Raw genomic sequence first — 18,622 nt, 5'->3', positions numbered from 1 at the left:
AGGTTGGAAGGATCTCTAGGATTATCTAGTCCAACCTTTCTTGGGAAAAGCATAGTATAGATAGGTAAGGTGGTCCAGCACCCTCTCCAGCTGAATCTTGAAATTGTCCAATGTTGGGGAATCCACCGCTTCCCTAGGGAGATTAATGGCTGATTTTTCTCATTGTGAAAAATTTTCACTTGTGTCTAATTGGAATCTCCCCAGGAATAACTTGTACTCATTATTCTTTGTCTTTTCCTTGTGATTCCTTGTAAAAAGGGAGTCTCCCATCTTTTTTTAAATACTGGGACATAGTGACAAGGTCTCTCCTAAGCTTTCTTTTCTCAAGGCTGAATATACATAATTCTCTCAGTTCTTCCTTGTATGGCACATAACCTACACCTTCGGTTATCTTTGTGGGCCGTCTCTGGACCCTCTTCAGCCTGTCTGCGTTTTTTTTAATTTTTTTTTTTTTCAATAGCAAGGACTAAAACTGAACACAGTATTCCAGGTAGAATGGGATAATTATTTTATCTACTGGTGATGCCCTTGGTGCAACTCAGAATCCAACTGGCTTTCTTTATTGCTGCAGCACAGTGTTTGCTCATATTGAGCTTGTCTGTCAGGACACCATGAACAAAATGAGAAGTCTTCATGCAAATTGTATTCAGTTCTATCTTTTAAGTTTTGGGGTTTGTGGGTTTTTTTGTTGTTTTTTTTTTTTTTAAGCAATCACAGACAGGTTGACTGGATCTAAACACTGGCAGTTTCCATTTTCAGCATGTAGTACATGTAAACAATATTTACAGAGTAGAGGTCAAAAGGTCCCTTTGATACTTTTGTATAACAAGTAGTCATTTGATGTCCCTCACAGAGGCTGAAATCTTCTAAATAACAAAGGACTTGGTATGCTTGAAATCCTAAATGAAGCAAACAAGGTTATGTAAGTAATAGTTCAAAGATTTTTAACCAGAGTAACATTTAGTTTACATTTCTGAAGACTCAAAGACATCGAGATTGAAAAGCTGCATGCCTGAAACACTGTTAGTTACATTATTTTCTGTAAAGGGACGTTACAAGATGCAGTGCTATGTGGAATAGAAGTAATAAGCTGTTGAAAAACAACCATCAAACAGCTCTGTTGAGCATCTAATTCATAAGCAATTAATATTGATAGGCAGATACTACAGCTCTTCAGAGTTTGCTATAAATGCAAACAGGTAAGGTATCTCCAGGTATTGGTGCCATCTGTGTGGGCAGGTGTGGGAGTGGGTGTGTACATGTGCATTAACACCACAGATCTAGGGAATTTTGAAGACATCTAAAACTTTTATACACTACTGAATGCAAAATAACTTGCCTTTTCACTAGAAGATTGATAGTTGTTCGTCTTTCTGTTAACAGACCAGAGAAAAAACATAGGTTAGACAATGGCACTTCTGGTGTTTTAACCCTTTGAGAATCTTACTTATGAATGAATATTCCCAATTTGCAGCAATCCTTAGGGTTTTTTTTCCTCTGTTAAAGTTACAATATCAGATCTGTTGAATGTTTTTAGTTATCATTGTGTCATGAACTGCTGTCAAATTACCTTCCCTAGCTTGTCTTTTCAAGCACAATTGGAGAGTTGTGCTATATGACCAGTACAAATCACACAGTATTTTAAAGTATTACTTGTATTTCTCTCTAGGACATAATTTTTTTTTCCTTTTTACCTTGCCAGTACCTAGAAGTACTAAGATAAACTTTCAAAAAGAAAAAAAAATTGGAAGCCAGCCTCTGATGAAGCACATAATTTTAGCCTTGTGTGAGAGCACCGAAATAGCTTAAGGAATTCTGACTTGCTACTAAGAAATGTAAGAGGATGAAGTATCAAAGGGGTAGACCAGACACCCTCAGAAAGTTTCCACTCGAGATATTTTTACAAAACGTTTCCTGAAATAATCTGTAGACATTGATATGAGTCAGACAGTTCAATTTGGTTAATGATCATCTCTTGTCTAGTTTGAGGAAGAAACAAAACTGTAACTATGTAAAAAGATACTTCTCTACACACTTATCACTGTAATAATGCTTAATTCATTTTCTGAACAGCACACTGGTTCTAAAAAGGGAACACGCTAGTGTGTAGGGTCAGGTTTATTTTGGTGTTCAAAAAAGAATTATGTGAAAAAGGCCTTGGGGCAATCCTCACAGTCACTAAATCACCTGAAGTGTAAATGAAGTTTGCAGTGATTTGTGTACTACTTGCATCTAGATACTTACTGGGAAGAGCTTTCCTCTGAAAAAGAAAAAAAATTACAATAATTAGCACAAGAAGTTTCCTTAGCTTATACAAAGCTCTTTGAAATAGTTATGGATAGATTATTCTGCAATTCAGTTTCTAGAGGGAGTTTCTGAACAAAATATCTCTTTTTGGTGTAGTGAGTTTACAAACAAAGAGACAAACTGCCAAGTGAACGTGAACTCTAGCAGCAGCTCCGTTAGCCAGTTACTTTCAGGCATCAGACCTTCTGAGACGTTTGGCATCCCTTGCTGTTCTGAGCTTTACAGGGACTAGTGTAAACACTATGAAGACGTGTGCTTGGTGTCAAGCATTTTGCAGCAATCCTTAAAAGCGTTTTCTCCACGACCCAGAAGAGGGAGCCTGTGAATTTAGTTTCCCCATATCGGAACTCCGCAGCTCAAACCTTTCAGACTAAAAGCAAACTTCCATCGCTTGTTTTTATGCTGACTTTCTTTGCCATTTCCTCTCAAAACCAGAGCAGAGAGGCTCCATGAACCAGGGATGCCTCGTTGCTTTCCCTTGACTGCTGTTTGGTAGCCGTATGCAATTGCACAAATGTCACTATGCCATTCACAAAGCATCTTTTGCAGCAGAAGTTGGCAGAATAAAAATTTCTGCACAGAGAGGTTGCTGTTGGAATGGTCATTAGCTTAAATATCATGGACTTAGAGCCTTCATGAAAAGGAGATGTTCTGGTCAGCAGAGGAGCAGACTTTTTTTTTTTTTTTTTTTTTTTTTTTTTACAAAAAGAAAGCGTGATTTAATGTTACTTACTTGCAAAATAGCCCTTTTTTTGGGCATAAAATACTCCAAGGCCACAGAGTGCCATTACCAGAGCCACAACTACTACAGCAATGATGATGCCACTTATATTAAGATCATCTGTAATTATAAAAGAGAAGTTAAATGCTGTAATAATTACCGTTTGCTGGATTTTTCCCTAATTAGGTGTGATGGTTTTAACCACCACTGTAACATTAGGACAAATATCTTTTGTATCTATAGGTGGTCTTTTGCCCAAGATGCCTAAGTTAATAACTAACCCTTAGATATGGATAAGCAGTCCAAAAGCAGTACTGTATCACAGCCACATTAACAGCAGCACTCAATACACTTCAACTGCTTAGTTGGGGTCAAAAGTAAAGGAAGAATAAGAGTCAAGGGGTACATGCTCCTCATTGTATCTATCCCAAATAAGTATTAGTCAAGTCATATGTCTCTAAGGGAAAAAAAAAATCTTGAAATCTTTAGAAGTCTTAAAACAAGCGTTTTCCTATAGTTAGTCTGCCTAAAATAACTGGCATAGCTGATGGCAATGTCAGGTCCCCAGTCCTGAAGAAGGGGAGTTATTTAAAATTCAATGCTTTCTTATTTTAAACAGCGTGGCTTTTAAAATTCAGCACGACAAAGGCCAACAAATATTTTATCCCAGATGTCTGAGGTTAAATTCTGCACTGGGCTATTGAAACATCTAGCCATTTTTATTCTGAAGGTGATGATTCATGTCCATTTCCTGATACAATCACCAAGAGCCTCGGAGAATCATCCATTTTAGGCAAAACAAAACCAACAAGAAGAAAGACATATAACAAAAACTAATGAAAATGTTTAACTGCTTATTTGGATCCTGACTCCAAGCATACATTAATACATGGTTGGAAATTTTACTCCCAAACCTATAATTTTTAATGCATCGGTTGACAGCAGTTTCAGACTTTGGTGAGTGTTTTCCCAACAGAGGGATTCCACCTTGGTAGCCCATGGAATGCTTGCTCATAATCAGCCAAGAATGCATTTAAAACCATCCCACAATGACTTTCAGCTAACTTCTGAGAAAGCACCAGACAATTGCTTTATGAAATACTTGGACACTAATTTCTGTGCAGATTTGTTAGGATTTGACACCATCTGCTTTCCTATCACATGTCCAAGAGCTAGTTTTATATTTTGCACAAACATTCATACATTTTGGGTTATTATAGACTGCCACCCCAGCCTTTGCTGAATTCTTTATTAGTTAACACATTACACTCCACCTATGCTGTGCAAGTAGAAAAGAGGCAGCAAGATGTATTTATTTCTTTGTTTATTTAAGATACACTGACTTCTTCAGTGTTCCTCTGGCAGATATAAATGAGTCATTCAGTTGAATTTCTGATCTGTTACTTTTAAGATCTCACATGAATGCATCTCAAAAGGAAGGCTTTTCATAAGGAAAATAACCCAGTGGACTGGCACATCATCCTGTATACCTTCCACAAAAGCATTCTGAAATCTTAAGGTTCTCACATGGATACTGCTGTTCTCTGAAGTTCAGTATTTAGCAACCTAAGAGCTAAGATGAGATAGGTTTATGCTGTAAGAAATGAATGCTTTCAAGTAGTCACAGCAACATACATATAAGTAACTCTCATTATTAATACCCTCCCCCAAGTGCCATAGTCAAACAAAAGATGTAATTCAGTCTGGTCTTAGCATCTCAGTTGCATCATGCAATAAAGTAACTCCCATTGCAAGACTATTTTCTGCCCTTCTTTTCTTTGACACATACCAACTTGCATTCGCTTCACTGAGCATTTCTGAGATAATCCAATCCCATTGAAGGCTTCACAGAAATACTCTCCTGTGTCATTCTTTGTAACTGTGTTAAACAGCTGTTAAGAAGGAGGCCAAAATTATTATCAGAATGGGAAAAAAAAAAAAGAAAAATCAGAATTTCCTGCAGGATACATATTTTGACATTGTGGGTTTGTTTTGGTAGGTTTTTTTTGTTGTTATTTGTTTTGTAGTTGTTGTTTGGTTTCTTATTTGTTTGGCTCGTTGTGTTGTTTGGTGTTTTTTTGGTTGGTCTTGGGGTTTTTGTGTGTTTTGTTTTGTTGTTGTTTGTGTTGTTTTTTTTTAAAACCTAAAAGCCCTGAAAGAAAGTGACAAATTCCACTCCAGTTCACCTCATAATTCAGCTCCCTAGTCATATTCCCTGGTCCTTAACCTCAGCCAAGGAGGAATGCTAAACTGCATTATTTATCAAATACTATTACTGTAAACATAAAAATGAGGAAGCCACAGATAGGCAGAGACTAACCTCATGTCAGTTTAAGTATTTATTTTTTAAAATCATTAGACTTGTAAACTTTTTTCCTTTATTATAACCCATACTTTAAAATTAAGATTGAATTGGAAGTAATCAGTAATTTTGAGTAGTTCACCTAATTTTCACAGTGTGCTGAAAGAGTCACCACACCTCTGAATACTTAATCACATTTCAGTTTCCATGCTTGATCGTGCACAAGTGTAGACTGTTCCTAAACCAACTCTTTATTTCTGAAAAATCTCAGCTGCCAATGCACTGCAAGTAGTATGTATCAACTTTTTTTGAAGGACCAGCTAACAGGGAAAGAAGGAGAAAGAGATGGACAGAATCACAGAATGTTAGGGGTTGGAATGGACCTCCAGAGATCATCAAGTCCAACCCCTTTGCCAAAGCAGGATCACCTAGGGCAGGTCACACAGGAATGCAAAACAAACTAAACCAAAAAAGCTACTATGCTTACTTTCAGCCTTGATTCATTCCCACTGACCTCACAAACACTGGACTGGAACTTGTAAATGCCACTGGATTGCCCTTAGTGCTGCACTTCCACTGAAGTGGCTGCCATTTCACATTTTAAAGGCACTCCGTTAATGTACTGAGAAATAATTCTCACCTGACACCAGTTAGCAAAGGTGAAATTTCTCACATATTTTCTAGATTCTTCTTATTTACCATTACTGCAGCCTTGCAACTCACCCAATTTGTATCACTCAGTGGCTATTGCTTATCATTGATCTGAGGCAGAAACCATCTTCTATGTTTGTTAGCACATATTTCAGCATGACATCGATTTCCAACAAAGGCTTTGTGCATTTTTGAATTAAGAAACCTGTGCATCATGGTATCAAGCAGTAAATTAGGTTTTCTTGATAGCTGATTATGACAGAGTTGTTGATTACACTTACCAGAGTGCCAGACTTTTTATTCATGGTGTAAGTTATGTTTGCTGCTCTAGCACTGCCTGTTCCTGTCTTTTCCAGCAAGGCAACACCATTCTTGTACCACTGGTATTCGGATGGAGGAGACCCTTCAGTCTCCTTACAGCTCAGTTCCACAACTGTTCCTGTCATTGCAGAGCTGGGTACCTCACATATTGGAGTAGTTGGAGCAACTGGACAATGAAATTGCAGTTGTTACAGTATATGACAACAGTTTGACAGTCACAGGTGAGGAGGTGAGCACATGCTTAGAGACTACCACATTAATGGAATGAGGTGCTTGAGAAGGAGTTGAAGGCAGAGTCCTGCTGCTGGAGAGCTCAGTAAAATTTATGAGTTGCTAAAAATGGAAGAAAGAGGCTTGATCTCAAGCTCCTCCACCACATACTGTGTCATTCTGCCTCCAACTATAAATTCTCATCTATACCCAGAAAGTTTGTTTCGTCTGGTTTCTTGTATGGCGCCTCCTGCTCACAGAGGGGATGGATAACTCAGAGAATCTGTGGCCCACCAATTCAGTTGACTTCTTTCAATTTTTTGTATTGAAAGAAGTCAACACTTGTTTTAAAAATGATTGTCAGAAAGAATTACCAAGGCTGGCCATCTTCATAGGCACTGTGCAAATCCCAGGTTGAGACCCAAAACATATTGTCTACTAAATTTGTGTTTCAGTTAAAACCAAACATTTCCACACACACAGGAGAACAGATCATTCTTTCTACCATGAAGATGAATGCTACTTTTCAAATTTTTATTATGTAAACCCAAAAGGAACTTAACTTTTTTGTTTTGGTTTGTGTTTTTTTGGTAACTTGAAACTATCTAGATGAAAACTAAGGATGAAAGGGAACATTAAAAGCACAAGTGACACCTTAACAAGTATTCTCTTTTTTTGGGTGATTTTAAAATTGAAAGCAAAAATATAAACCAAACAAAACCAAACCAACAAGTGTAATGCCAACTATTTCACTGACTTTCAAAAAGGCTTGTAAGCAACACACACATACTCCTTTGGGCTCTAAGATTTCAGCTTCAAATTAAGTCACACTTAGGAAAGCTGTTGAGAGAGTGGAAGAAAGGAAGAATAAGTGGATTTGCCTCATTGTTTGAGCTAATCAGAAGTTCATGAATTTATTATCCTTTATGAAGAAATTTAAGACTTTATAATTTTTAAATATCATTTTTATAGAAAAAATTGTATAGAAACTGCAAAAGCAAATATTTTATTTTTTCTATATAGGGAGAAAAGAAGAAAACTAAACCTACCATTCTTTACCACTCATCCACTGGGGAAAACACAAGGAACAATATAAGAAGAATGTACTTAGTATTCTTTTCTCTCCTTTCCCCAGCTGGGAAAGAAAACAAACAGAAAGCCACAAAGAACCACCACCCCCCCAAACACCACCTCTCCTGTATATAAAGTCCACAGATTGCCAGCTCACTGGTTGGCAATGCACAGACACTGCAGCCGTTTCTGCTTCCAAAAACAGGAGGAGACTGTAGCATATTGGTATGAACTGCTTCTTGGGAATATTTGATAAGTGTTGACAGATGCTGGCTTTTCCAGTGCCAAACACCATGATCAGCTTCTCCAGATTCTCAGCCACTAAGTGACTAAGTTCTGCAAACCTGAAACCCATATTTATATCAAAAAACCCTTTCTAATGCAAGTGTGCATTTTGCAAAGCTCTTTTGTGGCGTGTGGTGTAAGAAGAGCATGAGCACAAGTTTGTAAACTCAGCCCAAAGAAGACCCAAAACTGCAGCAGCCATACACCATATGGACAACTCTACCTTGAGCACCTCTTCACATCATTCAGTTTCTTTAGAGAAGCCCAAGTAATAAAGTTTGTACCCAATACTGTGAGAGTAATAGTAGCCTCTCCCAGGCGTTGTCCCTCTTCACTCTTTGCACTGATTTCACAGCGGTAGGTCCCAGAATCCTTTCTTGTCACATTTCTAATACGGATTCCTGTATTAAGCATCTCTGCCCGGCCTCGAAGATCGCCTCAAAGAGAGAACAGAGAGGTTTGCTTATAGAAAATGACAGTCTCTCATTGGCTTCTTCTGAAATCATGTACAATTTATGAACTATTGCTCATTTGTTCAGTGTTAGTTATCTAAAACCAAGGAGCCATATGTAATCCCTTTCCTGAGACACTAAAGAACCTTCCTCTACTTGTCCATTTAGCCCAAATAAAACCTCAGTTCAAAAAACCACATCTTTTATACGTTTTCTGCTTGGAAGATGGAATGTTTTTATTCTATAGCTGTTTCAAGAAAATATGTATGGCAGTAGTCAGGTGACAAAAAATGCTACTAGAGGGATGGCAATCACTAACTTAATTGCCTCACAGAAAGAATTGTGAGTGACACCACAGCAAAGTGGTTGATATTTTAATTTAGCAAGAAAAAAATTGATGGATTTAGCAAAGATATTGCCATTAAACTTACTACCATGAGGGTTTTGTTTGTTTGTTTTTTCATTCTACAGCTTGTTATGAAATTAAAGTTACATGCACTCACAGAACCACAAATTCCAGTGTTTCTCTAAGTTAAATATACGTAGGAAAAAAAAACCAACTGCATCAACAAGACCAGAACATATTGCAGGCTCCACAAACCAAGAAAATCACCATCCTTTTTTTTTACTTCAGCTTTCATTTACTGTGTACAAGGTACCAGAGACCCATGTTTTCTTCAACACATCAAGCTGAAGTAAGCCCTTTTCAGAATATGTAAACACAAAATCCTCTTCTGAAAAAAAATACAAATTATTTAAAATATACAGCTGAGTTATATTTTATGTATATAAAATTTGCTACATTATTGATATCTAAGCCTCCAGCTCTACCAGAGGTCTGAGAAATCTTTTTGTAGGCTAGAAATGCAGAGCTTGCAGTAGTTTTGGGGCATTGCTATCTCAACATAGCTTAATTTGGAAAAAATGTCAAAGAATGTGCAGTGCTATTTTTCTTAGTCTTGAATTTCATTATATTTAACTTCATTGAAACGGTAACTAATCATTGTTGATGTTATTAATGATTTTATTTCTTTTCCCCATGGGGAAGAATTCTTTTCCTCAAAAGGACAACTGTTCAGAGCTAAGAGCATTCTCTTTCAGTCACTTTCCTAATGTTACTACATTACTCTGCAAGAGTCAGTATCTATGCTAGAGAATGACATGTTAAATCATTAGTCTAAGTTTGTAGTACTCTACCTGTAAATTCACCATTGTAATAGACAAATGAGACTCCTTGAGACTGGATTTTCTTCCATTCTATTCTTAAACTCATCGCTTTAGAAAATTTGTGCTTGCAACTAAGAATAGCCTCTAGAGAGAAAAAAAAAAAAAAGCAAAACAGAAAATTATAGACTTTAGCATTGTGCTCGGTGCACATTCAGGCTCCATAAAATTAATATTCCCCCTTCAAAAGAATTTGAGCAGTCAGCAAGGGCCAGATCTACCTTCTCCAAATTTACACAAGACAATGGAGAAACAGAAACTAGCAATTTTCCCATACTTAGTGGCTTTTGGATCAAACTTCACATGTGGAGGACAGATATTCCCATGTTGGGTGGGCACAGATTCTGTATTACTACCCTCATTTTAGGTTTAAATATCTTTTTTTAGTGTACAGATCACCATTAGAAAAGGACTCAGATCCTGGTAGCAACAATATTTTGAGAATTACCATTCTGATTCTGTATCAGTAGTTTAACCGTTTAAAAACACAACTTAAGGCAGACGGAAAACACACCCGTAAGATGGTTAAATAGTCTCCTAAGTAACTTACATATTTAATTTCAATTTCACATTGGCTATTTTAAGTGTATGTGAAAGGTAAGAATCTGCTTCACTGAGGTTTCTCGGTCAAGGACCTTTTCAGTTCAGAAGTGGTAACAAATAAAGTAACCAAAACCAAACCAAACAAACAAAAAACATCAGCAACAACAACAAAACCCAAACAAACAAAATTCCCTAAGCCCAAACATAAACAAACAAACAAAAAAACCCAACAAACACACAGAAAGACAAACATGACAGACTGGGACTAAAAAAGATGATGACAAAGACAATTAGTCTCCAGGCAAACTGAAGGGACAGTGCTCTGGGCAACTTCAGTGAGGGTCTCTGCCTCAGTAGTTGGAGGGGCCGCAGATGTTGAGATTATGTGCTCAACTGGTGGGTCTCAACACGTGTATGTCTGGAGTGCTAGCTACTGAAGCAGAGAGGGATGGCTGTTGAAGGCAGCACCTTTACTGTGATGGTCTCTGTAGCTGGTAGTGCTAGTGTTGTGAGTATGTGTATATGTGGGTGTGCGCACATATGCATGCATCCCTGGACATGTACAAAGCCTTGCTACTGGTTGAACTTGCAGACAGGAAAGTAGCAGCTGTGTCCACTGGCTCGAGACAAAAATCTTCAGGTCTCCAGCTGCATTGGACTGGGCTCCATTGGCTGGGTAGGAGGAACTCCCAGCCTCCTGGAGCTGCTGGGGGCAGAGGCTGCTCATAACATCCCTCAGTGGGTCTCTCTTTCTCTTGAGTTCTTCAGAAAAGAAGGTTCATAAAATCTTCAGGTTAATGTCCACTCAAGTTTCCCTGGCTTATGCAGAGTGGGCATCACCAACCAGATTTCAGAGAGACTGAGATTTCAAGAGTTACTCATCATTGCTAAAGTTGTAATAACAGGGTAGGAAACAAACCAAAATAAATGCTGCTCCTGAGGAACATGTCATATTGGGACCTCAGCTGCTCTTTTCTCCTCTTTCACAGCAGGACATCAGAATACACCATGACTAATGTATAGGTTGCACCATGGTAATTGTGGTCTGTGGTCAAGCCTACAGTTATTATGAGGGAACCAAAGAGGGAGAGAAGACATGACAATCTCTATAAGCAAGCTGTTGGGAAAAAACTCGGTGTTTTGGTAGTTCCATTCTCTATGGAACCACAGGATGAAATATATAATGTTGGCTTTTTTTCTCCCAGTAAATAACTCTTAAATCAAGCTACTAATAAGAATTATTGGGAGAAAACATCAGAGAATAGAAGGCAACCACACATCTGTCTGACTCAAAATCTATTAATAAAGTAATATGTACTATCCCTCAGAAACTTTTGTAGAAGAAATTCAGTTCTGATCTTGCCATCTTTAGGCTGCTCATCTTTCAATACAGAACAGATCATCAATGATCAAATCCTTTATAGTTTTGGCAACATGTGTTTAGCTTTCAGGAGACAAACATTCACTGCTCAAACTTACAGTCAATCTTCATTAACTAGCACACTCATTTCCAGTTTCAGTAAGCAAGGCTGAAGGGCAATTAAGAGCTACCAAGAGATCTAGACACTCACTCTTTAGAGTCTGATTTCCCAGGTCTGTTCTGCAGAGAAACAAAAAACTTCCAAGGGGCCAGACTGGTAGCCTTGGTGATCTCTTGTAGGGGAAAAAATGTCCAGACTTGAAAGAAAAATTGAAGCAGGAGAGCATTCTTTGCCAGAAACGTTACACACGCACTTGCCGCTTCGAAAAACATACTGTGCACTCAGGAAGCCCAGGGTTCCTGACTTCAGGTTGAGTGGATGGGTGGAGGTTTCCTGAATCTTAAGATTTGCTAAAGTTTCCTTTCCATTTTGTTTTTGTATTCTTCTAACAAAGAAAACCCATCATTCAAGCTCAGCTTGCTTTTGCTACTGACCTTGTGACAGTTGGCTGATCTCATGAGCTGCTATATTAATATACTAAGGTTGACATAGAGGCAGCTCAGCTGAAGTGTTCTCAGCTGAACAAGTCACTGCTGTCTTGAATGAGCTGCCACTGTCTTGCATGCCACTTCTTTTAATTTCAGAAAAGATAGAATTGATACCTTCCCACTAATCTATTCAAAGAAAGGAAATAGAATGGAAGAATCAGGAATGCATGCAGAACAGAGACAACATAATAAAACCCTCCTTATAATTCCTATCTCCTGCTTTTTTCTCCATACTAATGGAGTTGGAGCTGCTTTTCAGAGCAGTTCTGCTTGGCTTGCATTAAGGTATGCCCATTGGACACTATGCATCAGCACAAGTTCTGCCAGGCCTGGAAAAAGATCTTTGGGCATCTTGGGGAGGTCTGGACAATGTTTAAATTGGATTTGTGCCTGGTCTGGAGGCTATCACTTGGTTATGGAATACCTCAAGTTGAAAGGGACCCAATAAGGATCATCAAGTTCAATGCCTGGCTCCTCTCAGTGCTGCCTAAAATTAAATCAGAAGACTAACAGCATCATTTAGGCACTCCTTGAACTCCGACAGCCTTAGTGCCTTGACCACTTCCCCGGGGAGCCCGTTTCAGTGACAAATCACCCTCCTCTACAGTAATAGAAGTTGGAGGAGAAAAGAAAAACACATGTGAAGATCAGGCATTACAACTGTAGATGTATAGCTTCATCTATCAGCCCTTACCATTCCCTTTAGCACTGCTACACAAAAAGATGCCACCTGAGCTATGTTAAACTGATCTGACCCTAACATACAAACAACAAAAGAACAAAATGCAAGTCATATATCATAAAACATGTCAGAACCTAATCAACCAACATTGCCTGAAGAGCTTTTCTTTCTTCCTGCCTGTCGTGAGTCCTAAAACTATCAATTTTTTCTTCCCCAAGAGTGACAAGAATACATGACAGGAACCCAGCTGAGAGCTTTATAGGCCTCAAAAATATTTGATTATTACCTCAGCAGACAGTTCTTTCAATTCCCAAATTCTCCTCTCTTTCAGTTCCAACTAAAAGCAAAAACCCAAACAAACCCATAAACCTCTCATACAAACTACTAGAATCGGTTTCTCATCTGCCCAGCAAACATCAGATTTCTCTCCATGCCTCTGTAACTTCTCTAGCACATTACTAGAAGTCATTTGTGATTTCACAGATGACATACATAAATACGTAAACATCCATTTTAGTTACTGACCAAAATAGCTTTTTAAATGATAGTTACTCACTCCACTTTCTTGTAAGACAAATTAATGTTACTCCTTTCTATCACTTCCCACCATTTTGGGTGGAGGGAAACCAGGCAGAAGTTACAAAGTGAGCTACCAGGATTGACAAACAAGTCATAGAATCACAGAACAGGTGAGGTTGAGAGGGACCTCTGGGGACCATCTGGTCTAACTCCATGCAACCAAGTAGGAGAAAACAGGGAAACACTAAGATTACACAAAGAGTCAATGGAGAGAGTAGGAGCAGTACCCTTCAGGAAAGTGGGTAACAGTCTTACACAAACAGCTTCGGTATATATATAGGTTTCATGCATTGCTCATATATTAAAAATAATCACAACAATGTCCATACTGTACCCTTAAATTCCTCTGCTTTTACATTTTTGTTATCCGTTTCAATGGAAATGCCAGACACTTTATGATCTGCAAGGGGACAGAAAAAAGAAAAAAGAAAGACAATTCAGCAATAAGCACTCGCAATTTCATATGTGTTTCAGCAACTACAAGAAATATTTTTGAGACCTTCTTACACTGGACAGATAAGATACTGTCTACTAGAGAGAGCATAGGACTGAGAGCTAGACCAGGGCTGACAATGTGGGTGGCCTTGAACAATTAATCCTTTCCTCTCCATGCCCTGGCACCTGTGAAAAATAGTAATATATCTCTCTTACAATATCATAACAACATTTATGTGTGAGAAATTCTATATAAACAGTAGGAGTTGTTTTATACTGGCGTAATGTCTCTGTTTCTAGTTGAAGTGACTTGTATTAATATGTAAGTGTATTTTCCATTGCACTTTATGCAAGGTGAGCACGTTTACTTAAGAATGCCATGTACAGCTTCTACAGGTTAAAAAGAAGTGTGCAGTGATAGCTAGTTACCTCAATTTCTTGTTGAAATGAGAAAGAAAACATTAGTCAACTTTTCTATAGTTTTATACCAAATAGAGAGGAAAAAAATAATCTTTGCTATCCTTTGTATCAGGAATACTTAAATTTCAGAGAGACCAAGCAAAATAAGCACTAGCTCTACAAAAAAATCCCATTCAGCTACCTCCTCCCCTATTGCACCTCACTATACACGCTTTCTTAAGAGCTGCTTCACATCCAGGAAAGGACTCCACCACGTTCCCTCACAATTCAGAAGCCTTCCTGCATGGCCCAAGAATTGGTCACAGTATTTTGATTACTCTATGGCAGGCTAGAAGTCCACTAAGCAACTCAAGTTCCATTGGGTTTAGGACCAGTTTTGAAGACAGCATAGATACTCCTAATGTTATCCATTTTCTCTACCTACATCAGCCAACTGAATGACTGTTCCAGAGGGTATGAACAAGAACTGAGCCCCTCTTGCTATTAACAGTATTTAGAAACATGAATTGTTTAAAAGCATAATGTTCTTTTAACAGACAGAAACTAGTTGTACCATACTCCTCTGAGCTTCAATCTTGCCATTTACCTCATGAGGCATATGCCTCGTTTCTCACTTTAGTGAGCGCATTTGGTCTGTCATCTATGGGTTCTCACAACTCTGAATTACTATGCTGTTTTCTTAGTATAATGGAATCATACATTGTGGAATCATCATGGAATGATTGGCTTTTGAAAGGACCTTTAAAGATCATCTAGTCCAATCCTTCCAGCAATGAGCAGGAACACCTTCAGCTAGATCCAGTTGCTCAAAGTCCTATCCAGTCTGACCTTCAATCTTTGAAGCATGGGCAGTCGGTTCCAATGTTTCACCACCTTCATAATACAGAACTACTTCCTTGTATCTAGGCTAAATCTTCCCTCCTTTAATTTAAAACCATTATCCCTTGCTTCTATTACAACAGGCTTTACTAAAAACTTTGTCCCCATCTTTCTTATAGGCCCTTTTTAAGTACTGAAAGGTCTCCAAAGAGCCTTTTCTTCTCCAGGCTGACAACCCCATCTCTCTCAGCCTTTCCTCGTAGGAGAGATGCTCCAATCCTCTGGTCATTCTTGTGGCCTTCCTCTGGATGTGCTCCAACAGGTCCATGTTTTTCTTGTGCTGAGAACTCCAGAGTTGGACACAGTACTCCAGGTGGGGTCTCACCAGAATCACCTTCTTCAACCTGCTGGCCACACTTCTCTTGATGCAGCCCAGGGTATGCTGTGCTTTCTGGGCTGCAAGCTGACATTGCTAGCTCACAAACAACTTTTCAGCCACTATTACCCCCAAGTCCACCTCCACAGGGCTGCTCCCAATCCCATCATTCCCCAACAGTCTGTATTGATACTGAATATTGTCCTGACCCAGGTGCAGGACCTTGCACTACGCCCTGAACCTCTTGAGACTCACATAGGTCCACTTCTCAAGCCTGTCAAGGTCCCTCTGAATGGCATTCCATCCTGCAGGTGTGTTAAATCACATCACTCAGTTTAGTGTCATCTACAAACTTGCCAAGAGTGTACTCAATCCCACTGTCCATATCACTGATCAAGATATTAAACAGTACTGGCCCCATACACCATAAGGGGTTTCTTCTCAAATAAAGATCAGTCCTTATTGTTCAGGTCTGGCACTATAGAGAGAATTCTCCATCCAAAGTCTTCCTACAGCATGTTCCCTCTGTAATTTTCTAAGTTTTTTTTCATCATCCTTTAAAATGCAGATTGCAGTTCCATTGGTATGCATGACCAGGACTGTAGCTAAAGTTCAGTGAGTCCTTCTCTATTCTCTGTTGTGGGCACACGAGCCTGGCCACCCACCAGACACCCACCCAGGCACTCTGTCACTTCCCCTCCTCAACATGACAAGGAAGAAGATAAAATTTAAAAGCTCATAGGCCAAAAGAAAGACAGGGTGACCACTTAGCAATTATCACTACAGCCAAAACAGACTCATCTCAGGGAAAATTCATTAAAGTTATTTCCCATTAAAAACAGAGAAACTCCAGGGTTGTGGTCAGTCCACAATGGCTCCTCTCTGCTGCTCCTTTCCCTGCACACTTTTCCCTTCCTTCAGCGTGGGCTCCTCTCCACGGCCACAGTTACTGTCAAAAGCCTACTCCAACATGAATCAATCCTCCATGCACTTCAGCTTCCTTCAAAGCATATCCACTTGCTTCAGCGTAAGATCCCCCATGAGCTGCAGTGTGGTTATCTGCTCCAGCACAGTACTCCATGAGCTGCAAGGGATTCTCCCTCTTTCCCCTTTGGGGCTCATGGGGCTGTCTCTCACTTGTTTCCCCTCACTGCTGGGCAGTGTTTTGCCCTTCCTTACCCCTTCCTCACCCCTTCCCCAAGGCACTGCCATGGTGGCTGTGGGGCTCAGCTGGACCCAGCTGGAACTGGCTGTGTCCAGCACAGGGCAGCCGCAGCCTCTCATCAGAGGCTTCCCTGCAGCCACCTGCCACCCCTGGGCATCTGCATCACATATCCCTATATCACTGTTCAGAGTTGCTGCTTTCTAGATATCTCAGCATCCTCTCTCCCTTTTCCAAATGTATGTCCAACATTCTTGTTTCTAAGAGAACACAGCTTAACACTTAGCAACATAAAGTGAATTTTCATACATGCACATTACCAAAAGATCCAAATTCATGTGCATCTATCCTGTATTTAATGTTTTCATTTTACTGTCACCTTTGTGCTATCCAAAAATAGTTAAAGCAGAAGGTTATAATACGAAAACAAATAAAAAATGAAGATGACAATTTCAGAAGTGCCATTTATGTACCTTTGGAATTCTGAAATAGCAATAAATATTTGCCTTAAAAATAGTGCACTTGGAAATTTTCCCACTTCATCAAGAAAGAAAACTTTACTGTTTAACTTTAAAAAAATAAAAAGAAATAAAAAGGCCAAAATGACCCCACATACAGCCTGTCAAAGCTAGAGGAGGGAACTGCTTCTCCAGCACCTCCCTAAGTAACCACTACTCCTGCATGTCCACACAGAGCCTATCTCCTTTCTTTCTTTTTTTTGTTCAAGCTTGGCCTAGAATAACATTAAGTCTGAATTAATGAAGTAATTTTCCTTTTAACCTATTAAGCCCCATTTAGATTTATGGAAAGAAAATTAGCTTTTGACTTTTACGTAAACCATGTTGCTTCTAGAAAAATAACACTCCACACCCCTATACCCTATATGCCAATGGATAGCAAATTGTACTTATCTATTTAAATAACATATTCCTTCATGTGTTTGATAGGGAGATGTATCTTGTTCCAAGGCTGACAGCAGTCAACACTTAGGCAGAAAGTATTTCTAGGACTTCAGTGTTCAGGTAAAGTTATTTATAAATTATTGGCACATCACTCTTCTCTGTCTTGACACAAAACAGCTCAAATACATGCAATTCACCATGACATTACATTCACTGTTTCACAGACCTAGAAATTTCTCTCCTTTAATAGAGATGTCACAGCACACTGTCATGGTCTAAGCATTCATAAGCTAGAAGCATGTTTTATGACTTCTGGAGCAGGATCTTGGCACCTACTTTTCAATATGGAAGTTATAATGAATTTACTTTGCAGGGTTTCTATTGGGAGGTTGAAATTGCACAAAGTCTTCATATTTCCCCTTGCTTCAAGGGATTTATAGAAGACATGAAGATCCTATTGAGCAATGCAGCAAGCATAAAAATATGTTATCCTCACACACACACAGAAACCACACATATACATGACCCTCTTCAAGAAGCAGTGGAGTCTGAATAGTAACTTAAGGTGGTGAAGAGATAACTGACTGAATTAAACTTATTACATATTCTGATCAAATAGGAAGACAGGAGAGCTCTTCAAAGTTAGAACATTTCCTATGGAAAATGTCTTTCTAGAAATATCTCCACTGAGTATTCGGAATTAAAGGCTTAAGCATTGGATTTCAATTAACCATATGAAAAGTTGAAATATTACTGTACCACTGGACTTTTTGTTCATCAAATACTTTTATATGGATTGAAAAAAACCCCAACACCCTACTCTTGTGTGTCAGTAACTTAGTTTAGAAGTAAACCCCCAAAATACACACTTTTCCTTTGATAATCACTCACACAGCTGTAAACTGATAGTAGCATCTGAAGGAATCATTAAGGAAAAGTGTATTAGTCAAATCAAATCAAAGGAAACAGTGTGCCTGGAGGAAATTACATGAGAACAGAATCAAAACAAAGTTGTAAGGACAGGAGAAAAAGCAGTCTTGCAGTATTTGTTTTGCCAAGTTCTAAATAGCAGGTGGTCCAAAGCCAAGCTTAACAAAGGATTTCAGAGGATACTGTAAGTTTAGGAAGTCTGATGTCCCAAGAAAAAGCAACAACAATGCCAGTACTATTACTGACATTCTGAAAGAGAAT

The 18,622-nt window shown here is 38.8% G+C and overlaps 1 protein-coding gene across 1 annotated transcript; it reads right to left on the bottom strand.

Annotated features, from left to right (window-relative positions):
* Positions 1-777: 777 nt before the first annotated feature.
* On the bottom strand, positions 778-13,699 carry JAM2 (junctional adhesion molecule 2). Its single transcript, XM_054387020.1, has 9 exons — positions 13,652-13,699; positions 9,518-9,631; positions 8,153-8,305; positions 6,263-6,468; positions 4,818-4,920; positions 3,041-3,148; positions 2,245-2,260; positions 1,340-1,373; positions 778-899 (listed from the first exon to the last, which is right to left on the bottom strand). Exons 2-9 carry the CDS (start codon positions 9,591-9,593, stop codon positions 867-869), a joined length of 729 nt encoding a protein of 242 aa, XP_054242995.1. The 5' UTR covers positions 9,594-9,631; positions 13,652-13,699; the 3' UTR covers positions 778-866.
* Between the last annotated feature and the right edge of the window lie 4,923 nt (positions 13,700-18,622).

This window comes from Indicator indicator, chromosome 1, assembly GCF_027791375.1.
Source record: "Indicator indicator isolate 239-I01 chromosome 1, UM_Iind_1.1, whole genome shotgun sequence".
NCBI classification, from domain to species: domain Eukaryota; kingdom Metazoa; phylum Chordata; class Aves; order Piciformes; family Indicatoridae; genus Indicator; species Indicator indicator.
This window is presented reverse-complemented; position numbering and strand designations above follow the sequence as displayed.